Source organism: Caretta caretta, chromosome 1, assembly GCF_965140235.1.
Source record: "Caretta caretta isolate rCarCar2 chromosome 1, rCarCar1.hap1, whole genome shotgun sequence".
Taxonomy (NCBI): Eukaryota; Metazoa; Chordata; order Testudines; family Cheloniidae; genus Caretta; species Caretta caretta.
The window spans coordinates 222,540,752-222,560,588 of record NC_134206.1 but is presented as its reverse complement, the minus strand read 5'-3'; the positions used below and the strand labels follow the sequence as shown (position 1 = coordinate 222,560,588).

At 41.5% G+C, this 19,837-nt stretch overlaps 1 protein-coding gene across 1 annotated transcript in view; it reads left to right on the top strand.

The window, feature by feature from the left end:
- The window catches only part of ANO2 (anoctamin 2), a 262,392-nt gene that overhangs the window by 218,882 nt on the left and 23,673 nt on the right, over positions 1-19,837 (top strand). Inside the window, exons 15-18 of the mRNA XM_075120949.1 lie at positions 3,710-3,821; positions 4,933-4,990; positions 7,479-7,579; positions 18,933-19,081. Coding sequence (XP_074977050.1) covers positions 3,710-3,821; positions 4,933-4,990; positions 7,479-7,579; positions 18,933-19,081 — 420 coding nt within the window. The remainder of the gene's footprint in view (positions 1-3,709; positions 3,822-4,932; positions 4,991-7,478; positions 7,580-18,932; positions 19,082-19,837) is intronic.

The window sequence follows — 19,837 nt, the reverse complement described above, 5'->3', positions numbered from 1 at the left end:
AATAAACCATACTGTCAAAAGGATTCTGTGTCTCGATTTCCTCACATATAAAATTAGAATAATGGGTCAGATCCTCAAGTGGTGAACGTCAATGTAGCCCCATTAAAGTCAAGGATCTTAGGATAAACTCTCTGCCCCTACCGTGGCTCTGGGGCCAGACAAGCTCTATGCTCCTGCCGCCGCCACAGGGCTTGAGATGTCAGACGCTGACCCCGGTGGCAGGGCTCTTTCACTATAACGCACCCGTGGCTATAACGAATAAATGGCTTGGATCCCCAGGGGTTCATTATAGAGAGGGTGTACTACACTATTATAAATAGTATCATTATTTACACTTCTGATAGCATACTAGCATAACAGAGGGGCAGTCATAAATGGGTGAGATACAGTAGAATGATTTCTATTGTTAGAGGTAGCCCAATTGTTTCAATTTGACTCCAATGAAAATTTAAAATAAAAAGAGACCAGTAATACATTTAACAAAATGCCACCTTATTATATTTTCTCTCCCTTTTTGCAGAGAGTTTCTTGGCAAAACGTAGCCCTGGTGCAAATGGGCATAATTCCATTAAGTTCAGTGGAGATGTACCCACTGATGCCAGTTGTGCATTTGGTTTTCAGAGCTGTATGGGAAACAAAGATGAAAAATACAGTCAGTTTTTTAGCTTTCACATAAAATATCCCTCTGTTATTCCCCTCTGAGCTTCAAGTCACATTTAGAGCCAGCCCTGCTGCCCTTACTCAGACAACACTCCTATTGAAGTAACTGGGTGTTTTGCCTGAGACAGGACCCACTATGAATTCTAGGCTTTGGTCCTTTTTGAATAATTTCTAGTGCCACAAATTACATCATGGTTCATTCAGATGGCTGTCTCTACTAATATGCTCAGATGCCAACTGTAATTAAAAATGTTAAAAAAATTACAATTCATTCATGCTGATAAATGCTTCTTACCTTGTGAACTTTCATATTGCTGAGCTGAGCAAAATGGATGCAATTTTCTTTTCACACTGCAATTCATAGACGTGTCTGGCATCATGCTGCATTTTTCCACTTTAAGGGGCAAATTTTCCTGACCTGGTGTAGGAGCAGTGGAGGGTTCATGGATCCCCTTTCCATCCCTAAGCTCATTTGGGCTGCAGTTCAGCAAGGGACTTAGGCATGTGAGTAACTTTGAGCACATGAGTAGTACCATGGAAATCAATGAGATTAGTTTCATGCTTAGTTATGCATGTACTTAAATATCTGGCTGAATCAGTGCTTAGGGCAGGAGGCAGCAATAACTTCGCCCACAGGCACTGTGAAGGGCTAGAGGCGAATCACCAGGTCTTCAGGCAGTGCTTGTGGCCTCAGCTGGGGAATATCTGTGCAATGCAAAGGAAGGACATTGACTCCCCCGCAGTACCGGCAGGAGTGCAGATTACACCTCTTTCAAAGGGTCATGTTTCCTGATGCTGAGTAAGTCACCCTATCCCCAGCACCCAGGTGGCATTAGGCCTAATTCAGATCTTATGTGTGTTGGTGTAAACTGGGGTATCTCCCCTAAAGTCATGAGGAAACAAATGAAGTGTAAAACAGTGGTAAAGTGAGAGCAGAATCACCCCTGTTCATGTGTTACAGGGGCATAGTCTCTCCCTCAGCGCAATTCCTTGGCCCAGCCTCCATGTAGCACTTCTTGCAAAGAGCATAATTCAGCTCTGGGGTTTTGATGGTATGTATTCAGGACACCATTGGATATTTTAAGTTGTATAAACCATATGTTAAAATGTCCTCCTTTTCTTTTATTCATTCATCCATTCTATTCCTGTTCTGACTGTATGCATTCTTGCCTATCAGACCTCACTAACTAAGGGACAAATCCTGACCTCCTGAGGCAGTGAACTTTGTGTGTGTGTGTGTGTGTGTGTGTATGCGCGCGCACGTGAGAGAGAGAGAGAGCAACAGGGGATGGATCACTTGATGATTGCCCTGTTCTGTTCATTCCCTCTGGGGCACCTGGCACTGGCCACTGTTGGAAGACAGGATACTGGGCTAGATGGACCTTTGGTCTGACCCAGAATGGCTGTTCTTATGTGTGTCAGGGGGGTGCACATTTCCTTCCTGGGACAGAGCTCATCTCTGTGGGAGTCATCTGTGAGGCAGGGGTTCTACTCCTACATGGAACTTCCTATCCCCTCCAAGGGCTGCATTGTTGCCATGGGGTTATTCCTTCCACTGGTCCCCTTGCAAATCTACCCAGCACATAAGCTCGTATTTGGGCTGTGCAGTGCTAGCTGGATTGGCCCCAAATGAATAATTTTTAATGAAGTATTTCCATAAAGTCAGATGGTTTGTGTAACTGAATTTTCTAAGGGCTAGAACTTCAAGAGCTCAGCTTGCTGGCTGCTAAGCTCTTACAAAAATCTGGCCACAGGTGTCACAATGCTAGGCGCTTTTAATAATGTGGTTCTTATTTAGGTGTTTTAATGGAAGATGAGCTCTTTTTAAAAAAAACCTGAACCAAATCACTAGGCTGCACAATTTCAGTAATGCTTTCAGAGGCTTCTTGAGACTGATGCACTGAATCGCCCTTATTATTTCACATTTTGAATCCACTACAGTGACAACCAGCATGAAATAACAACAATCTGTTCTGTGCCTGGTTAAACATGCATGGTAGCTATCCTCAGAAGCCCTGTGCATGGCTGATAAAAAAAAAAATCTTAGTTTTTATGTTAAGGTAGATTAATACTGTTAATGTAAATGTAATACTCTTTAAGGGCTTGATTCTGCAAGGTGCTGAAGTCAACTGAAATGTATAAGCAATTGTGTGATGTATTTTCAGAAGTTTTATAGAAGACATATCTAAAGGTATGGAGGGTGTATGGAGAGGGGAAGAACCTTCTGGAACCAATGGTCATCTTGTTAAAGTTTTGGAGTGGGGAATGGGGCTTAGGACATTTAAGTTCACTTTCTGTCTCCCCTCCCCCACAAAAAATGTTTTGTATCAACTTGGGCAAGCTATCTAGAACCTGATTCAGGAAGTTACTTCAGCATGTGCTTTAAACATTTAAGCAGTCCCATTGAAGTCAGTGGAACTACTCGCATATTTAAAGTTAAGCAGGTACTTAAATACGTCGCTGAAGGAGGCCCTGAAATGTTTGTGCCTCAGTTTCCCCATCTATGAAATGGGAATAGCAGTACTTCTCTATTTCAAAGGGTGTTGTGAGAATAAATTCATTAAGACCTGATTCACATTTAGACAAGGGGCTGGAGGTGTAAAAGGGGCCTTACTGTAAACGAGAATCAGGCCCCAATTAATGTATCCTTCCAACACCATTAATATTAACAAGATAGCCGCATGTTATAGAGATGGGGGTCATCGGAGTAGAGAGAGATTGGGGCAGACCCTCAACTGTGTAAACCAGCAGAGCTACCCTCTGAGCATCTGGTTCATTTTATAGTGTACGTAGGTGCCTCTATATGTGTCACTGCCAAATACACTTTAATTGAAAGAATAGCTGGAAATTTGCAGGAGTAAGAAGAAAAAAAGGATGCTGTATATTTTTCTAGTGTCACTCAGTGCAGAATAAAAGATATGATAAAACCACATTAACTCTAATAATACAGTTTTTGCTTTTGCTTGAGTCTACTGAAAGACAATTACATATTTATCTATTGCTTTTGTGGGGTTTTATGTTTTATTGTATTTATTTATTTATTTTGCAGAGGTACCAAAAACAGAGAAGACCTTTGAAGAGAGGTTAATTTTGAAGGCTTTCCTATTGAAGTTTGTGAACTCTTATGCACCAATTTTTTATGTTGCCTTTTTTAAAGGAAGGTAGGATGAATTTACATTGTTGATTTCTTATTAATGGCCCCATGTTGCAGGCTACTGATGGCAGTAAGGTCATTGAAGGGTCTGGAATGGCCATCTTAGTACCCAAAATGGCAGAGGGAGTGGGTCAGGCTGGCCTGGAGAGATTGTTCTGGGGTGAGAGATCCATAGGTGGACTCATGATCAGTTGTGCTTTACTGTACATGCAGGTTCCACTGACTACCAGAACTTGATGGTCCATAATGTAGCAGATGGAGATCTTAGGGTGATTGTTTGTAAACAATGTTTTAAATATGTATGTATTTCTGAATTCTAGTTAGATTCATATAATTGTTGTGCTCCTTTTAAGTTTTATAAGCTGTTAATCTATCTGTTAAGCTCTTTGGGGCAGGGACCATATTTTTCTTCTGTGTTTTATATGTGGCCTCACACAATGGGGCTCTGGTCCATGACTATGGCTTCTAGACACTGTGGTAATACATATAATAAATAATAATATATTGTGAACTAATGCCTGTGGATGCCATCAATTAAAAAAATCACACTTTTGTCTGAAAATATTTTACTTACAATTTTGAGAAGTATTATCTAAGGCAGTTCTAAAAGACATGGGAGAAAAATATTTTTTCTAGTCTTTTTTAAGTATTGTATTTGACAGCCCTTTGTGTGTAGTCACTTTCAATGTGTATATCCAGAATAGCCCAGGTCCTGAAACCCCTCACACATGTAAGTAACTTTGCTCATTAGGACTACTCAAATGCATGAAGTTATTCATGTGTAACAGTTTTCAAGATCAGAGCCTCGGTCAATTTTCCCATTTGTTAGTGTGGGTTTTAACCAGGTGAGAAAGAAAAACATTTTTATAAATAGGAAAAGGTGATTTTAGAACTGCAAAAATTGTCAGAGAGACTCAGGGACAGGCACAATATTTGAAACTCGGTTTAGTTAATTTATCTGAAGTTGACGGTGGGTTGGTTTTTTTTTTAAATCATGTTAAAATAGTTAATTTGAAATTTATTTTAAAACTGGCTACTGTGTATAAGCAGTAATTTTGTTGAGGATAATTTTTAATACATTGTTTTTTCATCATTTCATATATTTTTATTACTTTCAGGTTTGTTGGCCGACCTGGTAGTTATGTATATATGTTTGATGGTTACCGAATGGAAGAGGCAAGTACAGATGGAATTCAAACAGAAAACATAGTTAAAAAAGAGATATGGATGAGAGTGCCTTTCTAAGGAGTCCAGTGAACAGCTGAAAAAAACCTACCACATTTATTTTACCAAAATTCTATGCCTTCCAAGAAGAGAAAAGAAAAATTCAAAACAAAATTCAGTCCCAATAATCTGTCTGTTTTAGATACCTATATGGCCTCATCATCATAGTATCTGAGTGCCTTACAGTGTTGTGATCTATTTATTTTCATACATCTGTGAGGTAGGACAGTGCTATTATCTCAGTTTTACACATGGGGAATTGAGACACAGGGAGATGAAGTCATAGGCACTGACTTTTAGTTTTCCTTGGGGATGCTCCACCCCCACTCCTGCTCCGCCCCTTCCCCGAGGCCACACCCTCACTCCGCCTTTTCCTGCCCCCACTCCAACCTCTCTCCCAAGGCCTCACCCACCTGCTGCTCGCTGCTCTTTGCCCTCCCCCAAGCGCCTCCCCCAGCTGCCTAAGGAGCTGATCGACAGTGCCGCTAAACACTGTGGCTGGTGGGTGCTGAGCACCCACTATTTTTTTCCATGGGTGGGTGACTTGCCCATGGTCACACATGAAGTCTGTGGCAGAGCAGGGGCTTGAATGCAAGGGCTAGTTTTGTGCCCTAAGCATTAGACCATCTTTCCCCTCGAAAAGTCTGGAAAAAATATAGTTCTGGGATCTCGCCACTTTGTCCTCTTAGGCCCCGATCAATCCTGCAGACACTTTATGCTTCACTTTAAGCAGGTATTGGTATTCCCTTTAAATCAATCCAATTAATCCAGTGCCTAAAGTAAAGCACACATACAAGTTTGCAAGATCAGAGCCTTTGTTTATTTGTATCTTTCCAATATGGGGGGAAAAAGCAATCAAATGGATACTGTTGATAATTCAATTAAATGTATAGTAAACATTTTAAAGGAATATACAGTAGTCCCAAAAAGAAAAGGAGTACTAGTGGCATCTTAGAGACTATGGTTTTTCAGAGTGCCATACTTGTTTTCAGAGTGATTTTACTGGTGAAGCACAAATCATAGGGTTGGAAGGGACCTCAGGAGGTCATCTAGTCCAACCCCCTGCTTAAAGCAGGGCCAATTCCCAATTTTTGCCCCAGATCCCTAAATGGCCCCCTGAAGGATTGAGCTCACAACCCTGGGTTTAGCAGGCAAATGCTCAAACCACTGAGTTATCCCATATATGGTTATGGAATGACCATAGAATAGAATGACAATAAAATTGGAATGATTGATGGATTTGGTGTTCTGAAATGTTTTGACTATATGGTAGTGTGGATTCATATAAATGTATGTAGTCTTTGCAAGCTTGTACTATTAAAATATTGTAAGCTCTTTGGCAGTCTTTGTCTCCTTCTCCGCCCCCCTCTCCCCCCCCCCCGATTGGTTGTAAAGCACCTAGCACAATGTGGTCCTGGTTCCTGACTGGGGCTCCTAGGTGCTACCATAGTACAAATAAATAATAATAATAGTAATTAATAAATATTGTGTAACAACTAAAGCATGTGTGTTTTTGTAGTGAGGAACATTATAGTATATATTCATGAAGCAGTCTATTAGAAATGGATCCTTTGAATAGGAAACAATATTTTACAATTTCTTAATAACTCAATATTTTGATCTTTCCATATATTTATGAAAGTTTTGGGGGGCAAAGTTAAGGTTGGATTGTTATTGTAAATTGGTGATAACGAAAGATTATATGGCAGAGGAAACTATCTGGATTCTTCAACCATTAATTTCGAGGTTTTTTAATGTTTAAGACAGTGGTTCCCAAACTTGATTCGCGACTTGTTCAGGGTAAGCCCCTGGCGGGCCTCGAGATTCTTTGTTTACCTGAGCATCCGCAGTATGGCCACTCGCAGCTTCCAGTGGCCGTGGTTTGCTGTTCCCGGCCAATGGGAGCCGCAGGAAGCGGTAGCCTGGCCCACATCGCTTCTCGTAGCTCCCATTGGCTGGGAACGGTGAACTGCGGCCACTGGGAGCTGCAAGCAGCCGTACCCGCAGACACTCGGATAAACAAAGCGTTTCGCGGCCCGCCAGGGGTTTACCCTGAACAAGCCGCAAACCAAGTTTGGGAACCACTGGTTTAGCATCGTTAAAAGGTATATAATTTATAGTTTACTGTATCTTTTGGATTCTAATTAGACTTTACTGAAAAACTTTTTGAAAATTTGGCTCAGAACTTTAAAAGTCCTTTTCTAGTTCCCTGCCACACCCCCCAGAAAAAGATCCTGGTAAAATTCTACCCCAGGTTGAGACCTGATGTGAAATTTAAGAGGGATAAGTTTCCTTGGAATTGGCAAAGTTACATGGGGGAATTGAAAATCTGGCTCATAATGCAAAGTTAATTTCAACATTAGTTGTAAAGCAGCAGTCACTGCTTCCTCGTGCCTTTGTCGTAATTCATTAACAGTTTGTGCTTTTCCTTAAATTACAGTGTGCTCCAGGAGGCTGTTTGATGGAACTCTGTATTCAGCTGAGCATCATTATGCTTGGAAAGCAACTTATTCAGAATAATCTTTTTGAAATTGGAATCCCGTATGTATTTCAACCTTTTCTGTTACCATGCACTTTGTTCCTACACGATTGTAAATTAAAGGCTTGATCCTTCTTCCACTGAATGGGAGTTTTGCCATTGACTTTAATGAGCCCTAATTGAATATACTTAAGATGATGATAAATCACGCTTCTGGTTATGATGAAATGATCTGGCTGTATTTTACCTTATATAATTGGCTATATCTGCAGTAAATGGATTAAAGAAAATGTCTGAATATATTGAAGAATTGATATAAATTAACTTTAGAAACCTACGGAAAGTAGGAAAGATATGATAAATCTCTTGGGAAGTTTCAGAGAAGCTTTCAGAGTAGCCGCATTGAATACAAATGGATATGAAATGGGGGTGAAGGAAACAATGGCTCATATAAGATCTTAAAATGGGTTATTTGATCTATACTCTTTTGTGGATTTACACATGAAACCTACATGTTTTTAATGTGCCCTTCACTGTATGATTTTGTAACTAGACTATGGAGAAGATGGTGACATGCTATTTAGCAGCTGTCTTACTATAGTGAGCTTATACATGGAGGCGAATTTTGCATCATGTTTTGAATGTGGCAAGAACTCTGGCTTAGTGCACCTCCAGTGGCAGGTGGGTTTGCAGCCAAGAGCCGTCACTGAGAATGTCTTGCTGCTAAGTCTTATGAATTTTACTCTTGCTTCTCTCAACTTCATCATTTTTGTTGATGACAGCATTCTCTGAGGTGTGTGGGAACACTGGTAGTCTTGGATGCGTAGGTACTGTAGGGCTTACTACAGTGTCTGATCCTGCTCCACTGAACTCCATGCAAGTTTTGCCATTGATGTAAATGGGTTCTGGATGAGATCCTTACTGAGGGTTCTGAAGAAGAAGAGGACTAGAATCTTGATGGGAGATGCACAATAGAGTGTCATTGAAATACATTTGAAAATTGGGCCCTGTGATGGGTTGGATCACAGAAAACCCCTTGGGAACTGCCAACTGATGTGCTGAGACTATTTCTAAGTCTGTTTTCCCCGGCAGCTTGGGACTTCAGTGCCCTACCTGGTTTGAGCCAGACACGCTAGCCGGCTGCAGATCCAGACCCAGGTCTGAACCACGTTCCCTAACAGCTGCAGGCTTAACTGAAAGCAACTTAAGAAGTGTTCCTGTCTCTAACACTCAGATGCCCAACTCCCAATGGGGTCCAAACCCCAAATAAATCTGTTTTACCCTATATAAAGCTTATGCAGGGTAAACTAATAAATTGTTCACCCTCTGTAGCACTGATAGAGAGATATGCACAGCTGTTCCCCCCACCCCCGGTATTAATACATACTCTGGGTTAATTAATAAGTAAACATTGATTTTATTAAATACAAAAAGTAGGATCTAAGTGGTTCCAAGTAATGACAGACAGAACAAAGTAAATTACCAAACAAAATAAAATAAAACACGCAAGTCTATGACTAATACAGTAAGAAAACTGAATACCGATAAAACCTCACCCTCAGAGGTGTTCCAGTAAGCTTCCTTTTACAGACCAGTCTTCTTCTACTCTGGGTCCAGCAATCACTCACACCCCCTGTGGTTACTGTCCTTTGTTCCAGTTTCTTTCAGGTATCCTTTGGGGTGGAGAGGCTATCTCTTGAGCCAGCTGAAGACAAAATGGAGGGGTCTCCCAGGTTTAAATAGACTTTCTCTTGTGGGTGGACACCCCTCCTTCCCCCTGTATAGAATCCAGCTACAAAATGGAGTTTTGGAGTCACATGGGCAAGTCACATGTCCATGCACGACTGAGTTCCTTACCATCCAAGCCACATTCTATCTTGAATGTCTCCAAGAAGACTTCTTATGTGGATTGGAGTCTTCCAAGATCCATTGTTCATTAAGTGTTTCTTGATTGGTTACTTAATTTGCACATTCCTTTCTCAAGAAGCTGACCAAATGCTTTACTAAGGCTACTTAAAGTCAAGCAAGTACACAGCCAATATTCCTAACTTTGAGTACAAAAATGACACATGCATACAAACAGGATGAATATCTTCAGTAGATCATAACCTTTACAGAGATACGTTACATGGCATATGTAGCATAAAACGTATTCCAGTTATGTCATATATAGATGCATAAGCATATTCCCACAGAGCATTATGGGGTGCAAAGTCACAGGCCCTTTTCCTCGGAAATAATTTTTTACTGTTAAAGTGGAAGAAAAAAATATGGACATGGATTATGCATGGCTTTGTCCTTCTGAAATTAAGCTTTACTGAGGAGGCCTGTTTTCTGTCTAAGTCTCATGAAGTTTATAGCATATCTTGAGGAAAAAAGTGGTAAATTGCTCCAGAAGACTTTTACATGTTGGAGGCTTAAAGCTTTCTCAGTGTGAAGAATCTGATGTGATTTTTTTTATTTCCTTCTTCCAAATGTTTACTGTTACTGGGTTTGTTTAAGGGGGGATGGTTATGAAGTTATAAATACTGCATTTATTATCTTTGATTCATGGAAGTGGAGACTAACCAGTCAAAATACAGGTCTACTGTCAGAATATGTCTCAATCCACTGAATGCACTGCTTAGTGAAAGAATGGGACAGCCTCATTCCACTTGTTTCTCCTCCTTTGCCAACAACCTGCAGTGATCTCAGTTTAAAACTGAAATATGTATTAAATAAAAACAAGTTTGCTTTACTTCTCCTCTTCCCAGAGGAATACCAGTGCTATCTCGTTATATTGATGCTGACAAGCCTTTTCTGTCTCCGTTCGTAAATTATATGATGTCTCAGCTTGTCCCATTCTCACCCAGATTAACTGGAACCTCTCTGCCCCTCCAGCCCAACTCAACTGGCTCCCTTCTGTACCCTGTTACCTCTGCTCCACTCCTGGATTTCTTCATTAGAACTGGCCGGAAAACTGATTTTCTGTCTTGCAAAAATTTCAAGATTTTAAAAAAAAAAGAATTATTCCCAAATTGGGACTAATGTGTTCTAAACTTTTTTTTAAAAATCATCAAAATCAATATACAGTTTTGTGAAAAATGTTGGTTTTGTTGAAACAGCTTTTTCTGACCAAAGACTGTTTTGATGAATATTTTCTGACCAGCTCCACTCTTCCCGGGTACTCTCTTCCCTCCCATCCATCTTCCTTGCTAGATCATCCCGTCTCCACCAGAAGGTCTTCTGTCTCCCCTAACTCCCTCTTCCGCCCCATGCTGTCCACTGCCCTCATTTCTCTTCTCTTCCTGCACTAGGAATGTTGTATAGTGACGAATCCTACGGAGGCAGAGAGATGGAATAAATGGTCTAATAGGTCTTTCCGTCTCTCACTCCACTCTGTCCCCTGCTCTGTGCCTGTCTTGAGGAGAAAGCGATCCCAAGAAAACAGTGCTAATTCTCTCACTGGCTCTCAGCACTCCACTCAGGGATAGTTGTTGTGCTGCCACTGAGTTCACCCTGGTATTGAATGTAACAGAAATAACTTTTCTATAGGTATTATGAACCATTCTCTAGGCTTCTATAATGGGGACATAAGTATCTATTAAATTCTGTGGAATGATTCATAACACCTATAGAAGGGGTTTAATTCCCTATTGAATTCTGTTGGTTTTCAGAATTATTTCTATATAGCTCTATTGGTTTCGTTGCTATTAAAGCCCATAGGGGTTTTCCAAAAGGGCAGTGTAGGTTTCTGTTTCCCTGCAAAAGGTTGTGAAGCATCAGTCTCATTTGCTGCCTCTTTCACTCAAAAAAACAGGAGTAATTGAAAGGCCTGTACAGCTGAGCAGGTTATAGGCTGGATACACATGACACCCAGCCAGTGCCTTCTCCTTCAACATAAATGTTGCCATGGTCAGAAATGCCTGGTTTACATCTTATCCACAGTCAGTGCCAGTTGGAGAATTCAGAAGTTAGGTTTCACGTGTCAGCTCTGCTTTGTGCAGAGTCATAGAACAAATTCTAACCTGTTCCTAATGCTTCTCTGGAGAAACTGCTCCTTGGCTATGATAGATGTGATTTTCTTGTATTCTCTACCTTCCTGTGATTTGTTTTTCCATTTCTGCATCCAAGAATATCAAAACGGCTAGATCTATGTCATGGCATTGGAATTATGGGATGCTCAGCCTTCTGGAATTGCAGCAACATGCTTTGTATGGCTGGAATTCACAAATTTAACAGATGCAAATATGCCACAATTCACTCTGAGGTGTCACATCCCATAATTCTCTTCTTATGCCACAGAAATTGCTGAAGGGCTTGAGAACCCGGAAATTTTTTGAAACTCCTTTACGCCAATTTTATATTTTCCACCTTCACTGAAAAATTCATGCGGTTATTTTATTACTCTATATCCCTGACCTTGTGATAAATGCCTTATGGTGAAATCCTGCCCTCACTGAAGTCAATAACAAAACTCCCATTGACCTCAGCGGGGGAAGGATTTCACCCTTAACTTACAATATCACTTTCCATCAGTTCTTTCAAAATGCACTTAAAAATGTTGGATGAGAAAATCAAGGGCCAATAAGATGTATTTCAAGACAGCCTTTCATGGCTGTTGTCATTTGTGGTGCATTTTGGTTGCTAATAAAGAATTCTTAATGCAGAAATTCATCGGCTGTTTATAGCTGAACGGATGCCAATAAATAACAAACACAACCAAAGCTCCCTTTGACTTCAGTGGGAGTTCTGAGTGCACAAGCTGGGCCGGATTGGACTGTAAATCTGTGGCAGTCTCCGAGATTACAAGTCCTTCCCACCTGCTCCCAAAGTTCCCTCCTTTTGAGGGAGTGAGCACGTCACAGGAAGCTGACTATAGAAACTGCAGGACCCTCAGGCCTCCTTCCCCAAAGCAGCAAACACAATTACACACAAGGGCAGAGAAACTTTTAGTCCCCACACTCTCCCACCAGATACAAAGTGCTTGAAATACCTAACCCAGTAGTCTCTCCTCTGTCCATCACTCTAGATGGGGAAAAGCAGCAGTAGCTGGGAGGAGCCTTCACAGCCTTCTGACATCAGTAATCCCTCACCTCTGATACTTGGACTCTGGATTTTACCCTCTTCTTTCCTGTGTTGCGGTTCATTTCTGGTCTCCATTTTGACTGTCTCCACTCACCTTTTTCTACAATTCTCCAACAGCTTATACTACTAGCTCCATTGATGGCAGAAGTGGTAGACAGGGCACTGGTGTTTTAGCACCTTAATATTCCTGAGAGGATGTCTAAAATGGCACAGCAGTGAAAACACTAGCAGCTGTTCTGCAACAGCTCTCCCACTGCTGGAGCTGCACTGGTGGCTGTGCAATTGAAGACAAAGACTAATGAAGGCAAGGGCTTTATCCTGCCCCTCTCCTAACTCTGCATCCTTTCAGCTGCCACTGTTTCTCTCCTCTTCCCTTTCTACCTCCCTCTCCCTTTACTCACTTCCCCGTCTTAATCCAAAATGTCTTTTCTCTTCCCCACTCTAACGGTCACTGAGCGTCCTCTCCCTAAAATATCCCTAAAACCATATAATCAGATATGTTTTAAAAAGAGACCTGCTACAAACATACTGTGTGCCTGCCACCACTTTCTTCACTTTACTGCATGCTGTTATCTTTTTATTCCCTCCCCCCCCCCCCTTTTTTTTTATCTTCAGAGCTTGCGAGCTCTTTGGAGCCAGGACTCTACTGCGTGCCCTCAACTTCCATTTAAGGTGCTAGTTTCCTTGAATCATTGCGTTCTGATAGTAGGGAACAGATAATACTGGCTAAAACCAAGCCTAATGGGAAAGGATCTGTGCAGTCTCTCCTATTCTGTTCTGCCACATCTGTTCAGACCTGACCAGCACTGGACAACTGCAATACTACAGCGATCTCCTCTAAATCTAGTCTTCCTCCCTAAACAGGTCTGACTCTGATCACCTGCTCATCTCCTTTCACAGGAGCATGGAGTTTCCCTGATTGTGCCTCTGAGGCACAAAGCACCCCAAAGTCCTTCTTGGTCAGTCCATAATCTGGCTCACAGTACACAAGAAGATAAAGTAGACCAGATGAGCTTTCCTTGCTTCTCCATTGCTTTCAGCTTGATTTTAAAATATTGATCTTCTGGATCATTATAAAAAAGTTTTCGCACAAGCATACCAAAAGAGTTTATCAGTTTTAATAGTGCAATCATCTGTGCAGCTGTGGAGTTCTGCAAAACTCATTTTTACTTCTCTGCTGTGGTACAGCTCGAGAATAACCCTGGCCATGTCTATTTAGTGAAATCTTCTGTTTCTTTAATTTCCTGACACATTTCTGATTTGATCTGAAATTTCACATGCTTGGGTATGACACAAAAGTGCATTTTTGTGAAAAGCTTGAGTAGAATCCATTTGTCTTTTTTTCAGTTGATCGTTTCAAAATAAATTATAAATAAAAACATTCTTTGGGGCTTAAGTTAAAAATTGTTCAAGCTTCCAAGCTTCATGCTTGGCATGAGGATAGTTCATTGTGAGAAATAGTCACAATGGTAAATTTAAAAAAGATGAAAGGTAATTCAAATAATTTTAAGTGACCGAATACTGGGTTTAGTGCATTCACAGCAAACATTTTAAAAAATCAACTATTGTTTTACTTACAGAGTTCCCAGTGGAGCTACAGAAATGCATTAAACTCCATGGCACAACTCTCTAGTGCTGCACCTAGAGGATTAGATCACACATATATAAACTCCACATGTAAACATACCACCAAGAGCCTCGCACCACCGTTGGAACAACAATAAGAGTGCTACCCCTTATATAGCACTTTTCATCTGTAGATCTCAAAGCATTTTACAAAGGAGGGGGTCAGCATCATTATCCCCATTTTGCAGATGGGGAAACTGAGGCACAGAGCAGTGATGTGCACATGAAAACACAAAATCATGTGCACCATGTGACGAGCACAGTTTATGTCAATCAGCAGTTGAACCCTATGCCTACATGGGCTACAACACTCATTAATCAGCATACATACTCCAGATCCATACATACATCCCTCTCATTGGAGCACACCTACTTTCTTATCCTAATTTACTGTATGATCTCCAATAACATACTGTGCATGGAACCAACCGTTACTCTCTCCCCTCTTGACTTTGCACAGACAGACACCCCTCCCCACCCCCAGTATATTCAATGGGCTTGATCCTGGGTTTGATCCTTGATCCTTGTGTAAGTCAGGAATATCTCTATTCAAGTGGATGGCATTCCACAAGTATTAAGCTGGTATGAGATCAGAACTGGGCCTACCACTTCCTTATCTATCAGCACAATCACACACAGTAATCAAGTGCTCTTCAATCTTATCTGCATACAGAAATAAGACAGGCATTTAAAGCCCATGTCATTTACTGTAGCAAAAGTAATTATGGAATACTAGAAGTAGATTTTTTGGTTTTTTTACTGTTCACTGTCTAGTGAGATCCTTTATAGCATCATGAAATTTACCAGCGATGTGCTGGAAGGACCTTCTGGGAGATCTTTGTTTAAATTTCTCCATTGAATTGAAGGGAAGGTTCAGATCATTCTGCTGCTCCTCCTTCCTCACCCGTGCATGCTCAATCACATTTGCCATAGATGACGTCCCTTGAATGTCATAAAATTACTTCTGAAGACCAAATGTAGTAGTGCCTTTAGAATGGGCCAGTTTGCACCAACTAGAAAGCAATATTCCTTGGTAGGGTACCCTAATTCCTTCATATAAGGTCTTACAAATCCCACCCCATTCAAATTGCATAAACTGAACACTCTGCTTTTTATTATCATTATACCAACAGGCCAAATCCTCAGCTGCATCTGGCACAGGGTGGCTTTTATGAGAGCTTTACAGGTCTCTGATCCTGGGCCTGGTTCAGTCTCTGGCACAACAGAGAGTAGCCTTAGGAATCCAACTATGTCCCCAACATGCCCTGCTCTGGGCTGTCATATAGCTGGCCACGGTGACGCAACACCACACAGGAATTCCCCTTACACTTGGGTAATCCCTACATTGCTTGGAGCTTCCTGCCACTATGGTGGCACAAAGCAGCCAGAGTGTGGGCCAAGAACCTGACCCAATCTATTTTTCAGGAACAACAAACAGACCGGTTTGCCAGGTAGCATTGCCCCCTCCTTTGGATAGGGGTCTGAGACAAAGGTTTGTTTTTTTTTTAAACTGGAAAACAAATAAATAGATAGACCCCTCCCTCACACTATTCTGTCTGCAACACGCACATCTGGTTCAAGGGGTTTTTCATAGGCTGCGGGGGGGAGGGGGTGGGAGGATTGTGAGGGCCCCCGCTTCTGCCATTGGCAACACTTCATTAGAATTAATCTAGCTTTTTACTCATGCTATACATATGTGAACTGCTATCAAATAACATTTACATTCATGAAAGACAAACTGAGAAAATGTGAGAAATCTTTGCATTTGATGCTAGCCCTAGTGTACTTAGTGTCTTTAGTTTTGGAGAAAATATGTGTCTTTTGCACTTTCCCATGGTTATTTTCCAGTCTGTAAAACCATATAAAGTTATCAATGAAGTTGAAATTGAAATGCTACCTCCTTTTCCACGGAGATATAAAATGTTCATTCATCTGTCAGATGGAGATTCATTCTACAATGAGATATTAAACCCTTATACATTGTACAGATAGGACCTGGCTGTGAAACTCATTGCCATCCATGAGCAATTACTTGCACAGGTAATTGCATAACCTGTGGATATGAACTGCTCACCAGTGGGAGTAAGGGATTCACAATCTGGCCTAAAGGTACTGCCACTCTACTGAGGGAGAAACCCATATGTAGTGTGTTACAAAAACTATTATTTTGTGATAACTTTAATGTTTCCAAGTTTTCTCATGTGCCTCTTCATTTTCCTCAATGTATTTCTTAACAAACTTGCCTATTTTAATATTTATAATTAGAGAGGCGTCAAAATCAGAACCTCAGATTTAAATGCCTTTGAATTTGGGGGGCTTGAGGGACTGTGACAGGACCAGTCTTCTGCTCTGTCTACACAGATTCAGAGACCTTCCGTTATTAAACATCCCACAAACAATTTATTTAAACTTGTCTTCCCACAATCTTACTGATCCATACACCATATTATTTACAGTTTCAGTTTCTCCCCAGTTCTCTGCCAAGGAGAGGAGAGGGAAGAGAACCCTCTACCAAATGTGCTGGAACAATTTTTTATAGTGGGGGTGCTGAGAGCCATTGAACCAAGCTGTAAATTCTGTATGTGATGGAAACCACTTCAAGACAGTGGGTGCAGCAGCACCCCCAGCTCTAGTTCCAGCATCTATGCCCTCTACCCAGAGATCCTTCCTGGTTCTGGGTCTGCTAGCCTGTCTGTCTTCCCTTCTCTGCCGCCTTCTCTCCTGTGTTAATGTGCCAATTTGTTTTAGTCATCCCCTCCCCACCCATTCGAATCCACTAATTAGGCCTCTGTTCGGTCCACCCTGGGGGAATGAATTGATGTTTAAGTGACCAGAATGCTGGCTCAGATGTTGGTTCCCAGTATTCCATTGCAGGGAGTCAGAAAGTTCTGGGGCTAATCAAGAATTGGAAGAGTTTATTTTCCATTTCTGATTGAGAAGCAGCCAGAGTCTCACAAGAACTGTAGATCTTTCAAGACTTCTACCACTGAGATAGCAAAGATCTTTCAAGATCAGCTATTCTGCTTTATGAGGCTGAAATCTCACAAGAGCAGTGCCAGCCCAATTTTTTTCACCATTTCTAGCTGCACAGATGCACCTGATGGCAGATTTGGGGCCTCTAACACACACACACACACACACACACACACACACACACACACACACACACACACACACACACACACACACACAGTGTTCCCTTTGACGTACTTCCTCCAGGGTGTATGTAAATCTCTACCCTTTGGCCATCTCATTGCCTCATGTGTGTTCCAGGAAACTCTCCACAAAAAGGCAACTTGAAAAAAATGAATCTGTTTTTTGTGAACACACAATAATCCTATTCCAGATTAATCTGTATAATTCCACAGTTTCTAGTAATTTAAAAATAAATAACAGCTTTGTATCCAGTTCCAGGATATATCTTTCACTTTTCTCATCTATTCACCTGTCAAAATACTTGTTACCGCTTTTAACACCAAGTATACTTTTCTGCCTATAGCTTGTTATTGGATGGTGTTCTCCCTTTCATCGTACACATGCCTGAAAAAGGATTTGTGTGTGCATCAAGGGGACAATACACCACCAAGGGCCAAATGCTGTTTGTCTTAGTCATACTATGTGTTACAACTGGCTCCCTTCAGCTGCTTCTCTCCATGACCTCTGAGCACAGCTCAGATATAACGGGGAATCAAGGCCATCCAGAACCTTCAAGATCAAAGTTATTTTATAAATTGGAGACATTATTGTGTTTATTTATGTATTTATATTCCCAACCATTTTAACTGGTATGTTCCTCATTGTTTTTATTATTTATAATGCATTGTTTTAGCTGTAGAACATGGAGTTTCTGCTTGCTGTCCACAAGCAATGTTCAGGCCATTTGACATTTGTATGGGCTTATTTGTTACAGGGAGTATCTCGCTATGGGCAAATCACACCAGTGCTCTGGGATCTTCACCGGCTGACTGTTGGTTAGCAGCCTGATTTTAATATGTTAGTATTGACCTTCAGTGCCTCATGTGGCTTGGGACCTACCTGCCCAAGACACCGTCTCCCTCCCCATACTGCAGTTGCAGTAAGCAGAGGTTCTCCCACTGGAGCGCCTATGATTTGAAAGAGAGGCAATGTCTGGCAAAAGGGCTTTAGAATTTACTTCACTCCTGCCCCCTTTTTGCTCAAAAATAGCCCCAATCCTTTGACTTTCAGGATACGTCACAAGGCCCATCTCTGTTCCCAAGCTTGTAGAGTATGGGGGGAGGAGACAACGTTGGAATGAGTGCCGTGAGGGTGAAGATTTGTGGCTGGAGCGATATTTTTTTTCTTTTTTAACAAAGGGAGAGATGGTCGACACTATGTTTATTTGTGCATTGTAATGTTTGGCAAATGTTCCTGGAGCTTTGGATAGATGCCTAATTGTCTGTCTAAATCGAAATAAATATTAGAGAGTAATAGGCCTGACTCTCTGCTCTATTCCATTGGTTTTAGTGTCAATGCAGTTACACAGAAACATAGGCATTGCCACAATGGATCAGACAGTCGCACGGTCCAACTAGTGCAGTACTCTGTCTCTGACTGGCCACCATCAGATGCTTCAGAGGGAGATGGACGAAACTCTGCAGTAAACTGACATGGGGTAGTCTAACATAAAGTTGGTGTTACAGGGCAGAGTCTGGCTGAATTCCTGTAAAAAAGAGTTGATTTAATTAGACTTTCATTTCCCAGGAAGTTAAAAAAGCTGTTCAGGAAGCTGAAGGATGAAAGGACTGAGAAAAAGGAAAGTGACTCCAACCACTCAAAGCACCCTCAGCAATGGGATCTCGATTACATGTTGGAACCTTTCACTGGACTGACTCCAGAATACATGGAAATGAGTAAGATCTCTGAGTTCATGAGGGTCTGTTATCTTAAAATCTTGTTTTTTCCCCTTCTCTTTTCAGTGGATTTTAACAGCAACTATTGCCACATGTTAGCCTGAGAAAAGCTATGTGTTTTAAGTGCTGTCTTGGCTTCATGAAAGTTATCTGCTGATGTAGTGGGTGCAGAAATGCACCATACCAACAGCAGAATACCACTGGGGCGGTGCAGTGTTAATAATTACTAGACTTCCAAAAATATGATTATTTGTATTACAGTCATTGTTGGAGACCCCAACTGAGATCAGGGTCCCACTGCACTTGGCACAGGACACGTACATAGTAAGAGAGAACCTCTGCCCCAAAGAGCTGATCTTATACATAAACAAGACAGACAAAGGGTGGGAGGAAGGAAGCATTATTATCCCCATTTTACAGATGAGGAACTGAGGCACAGGGGATTGAGTGACTTGTCCCAAGTCATGTAGGACGTCTGCAGCAGAGCCTGGAATTTATCCCAGGTTGCTATCCCAGGCTAGTGCCTTAAAGATTATTCTACCTGTCAAGTAGTACGTGCACCCTTTCTCCTCTGCCAGCCACAGTGCAGAAGAGGTGGCCATGTATCCCCCCCACACACACACACACACTGGAGAGACTAGTGCCATTGCTTGTGTTTATGTTACTATGATACTTGCGCTCAGGGATATGGATCTTGGGTATGATTCTTCTCTCACACCAGTGTAAAGTGGGAGTAAGTCCACTAAAGTCAACGGA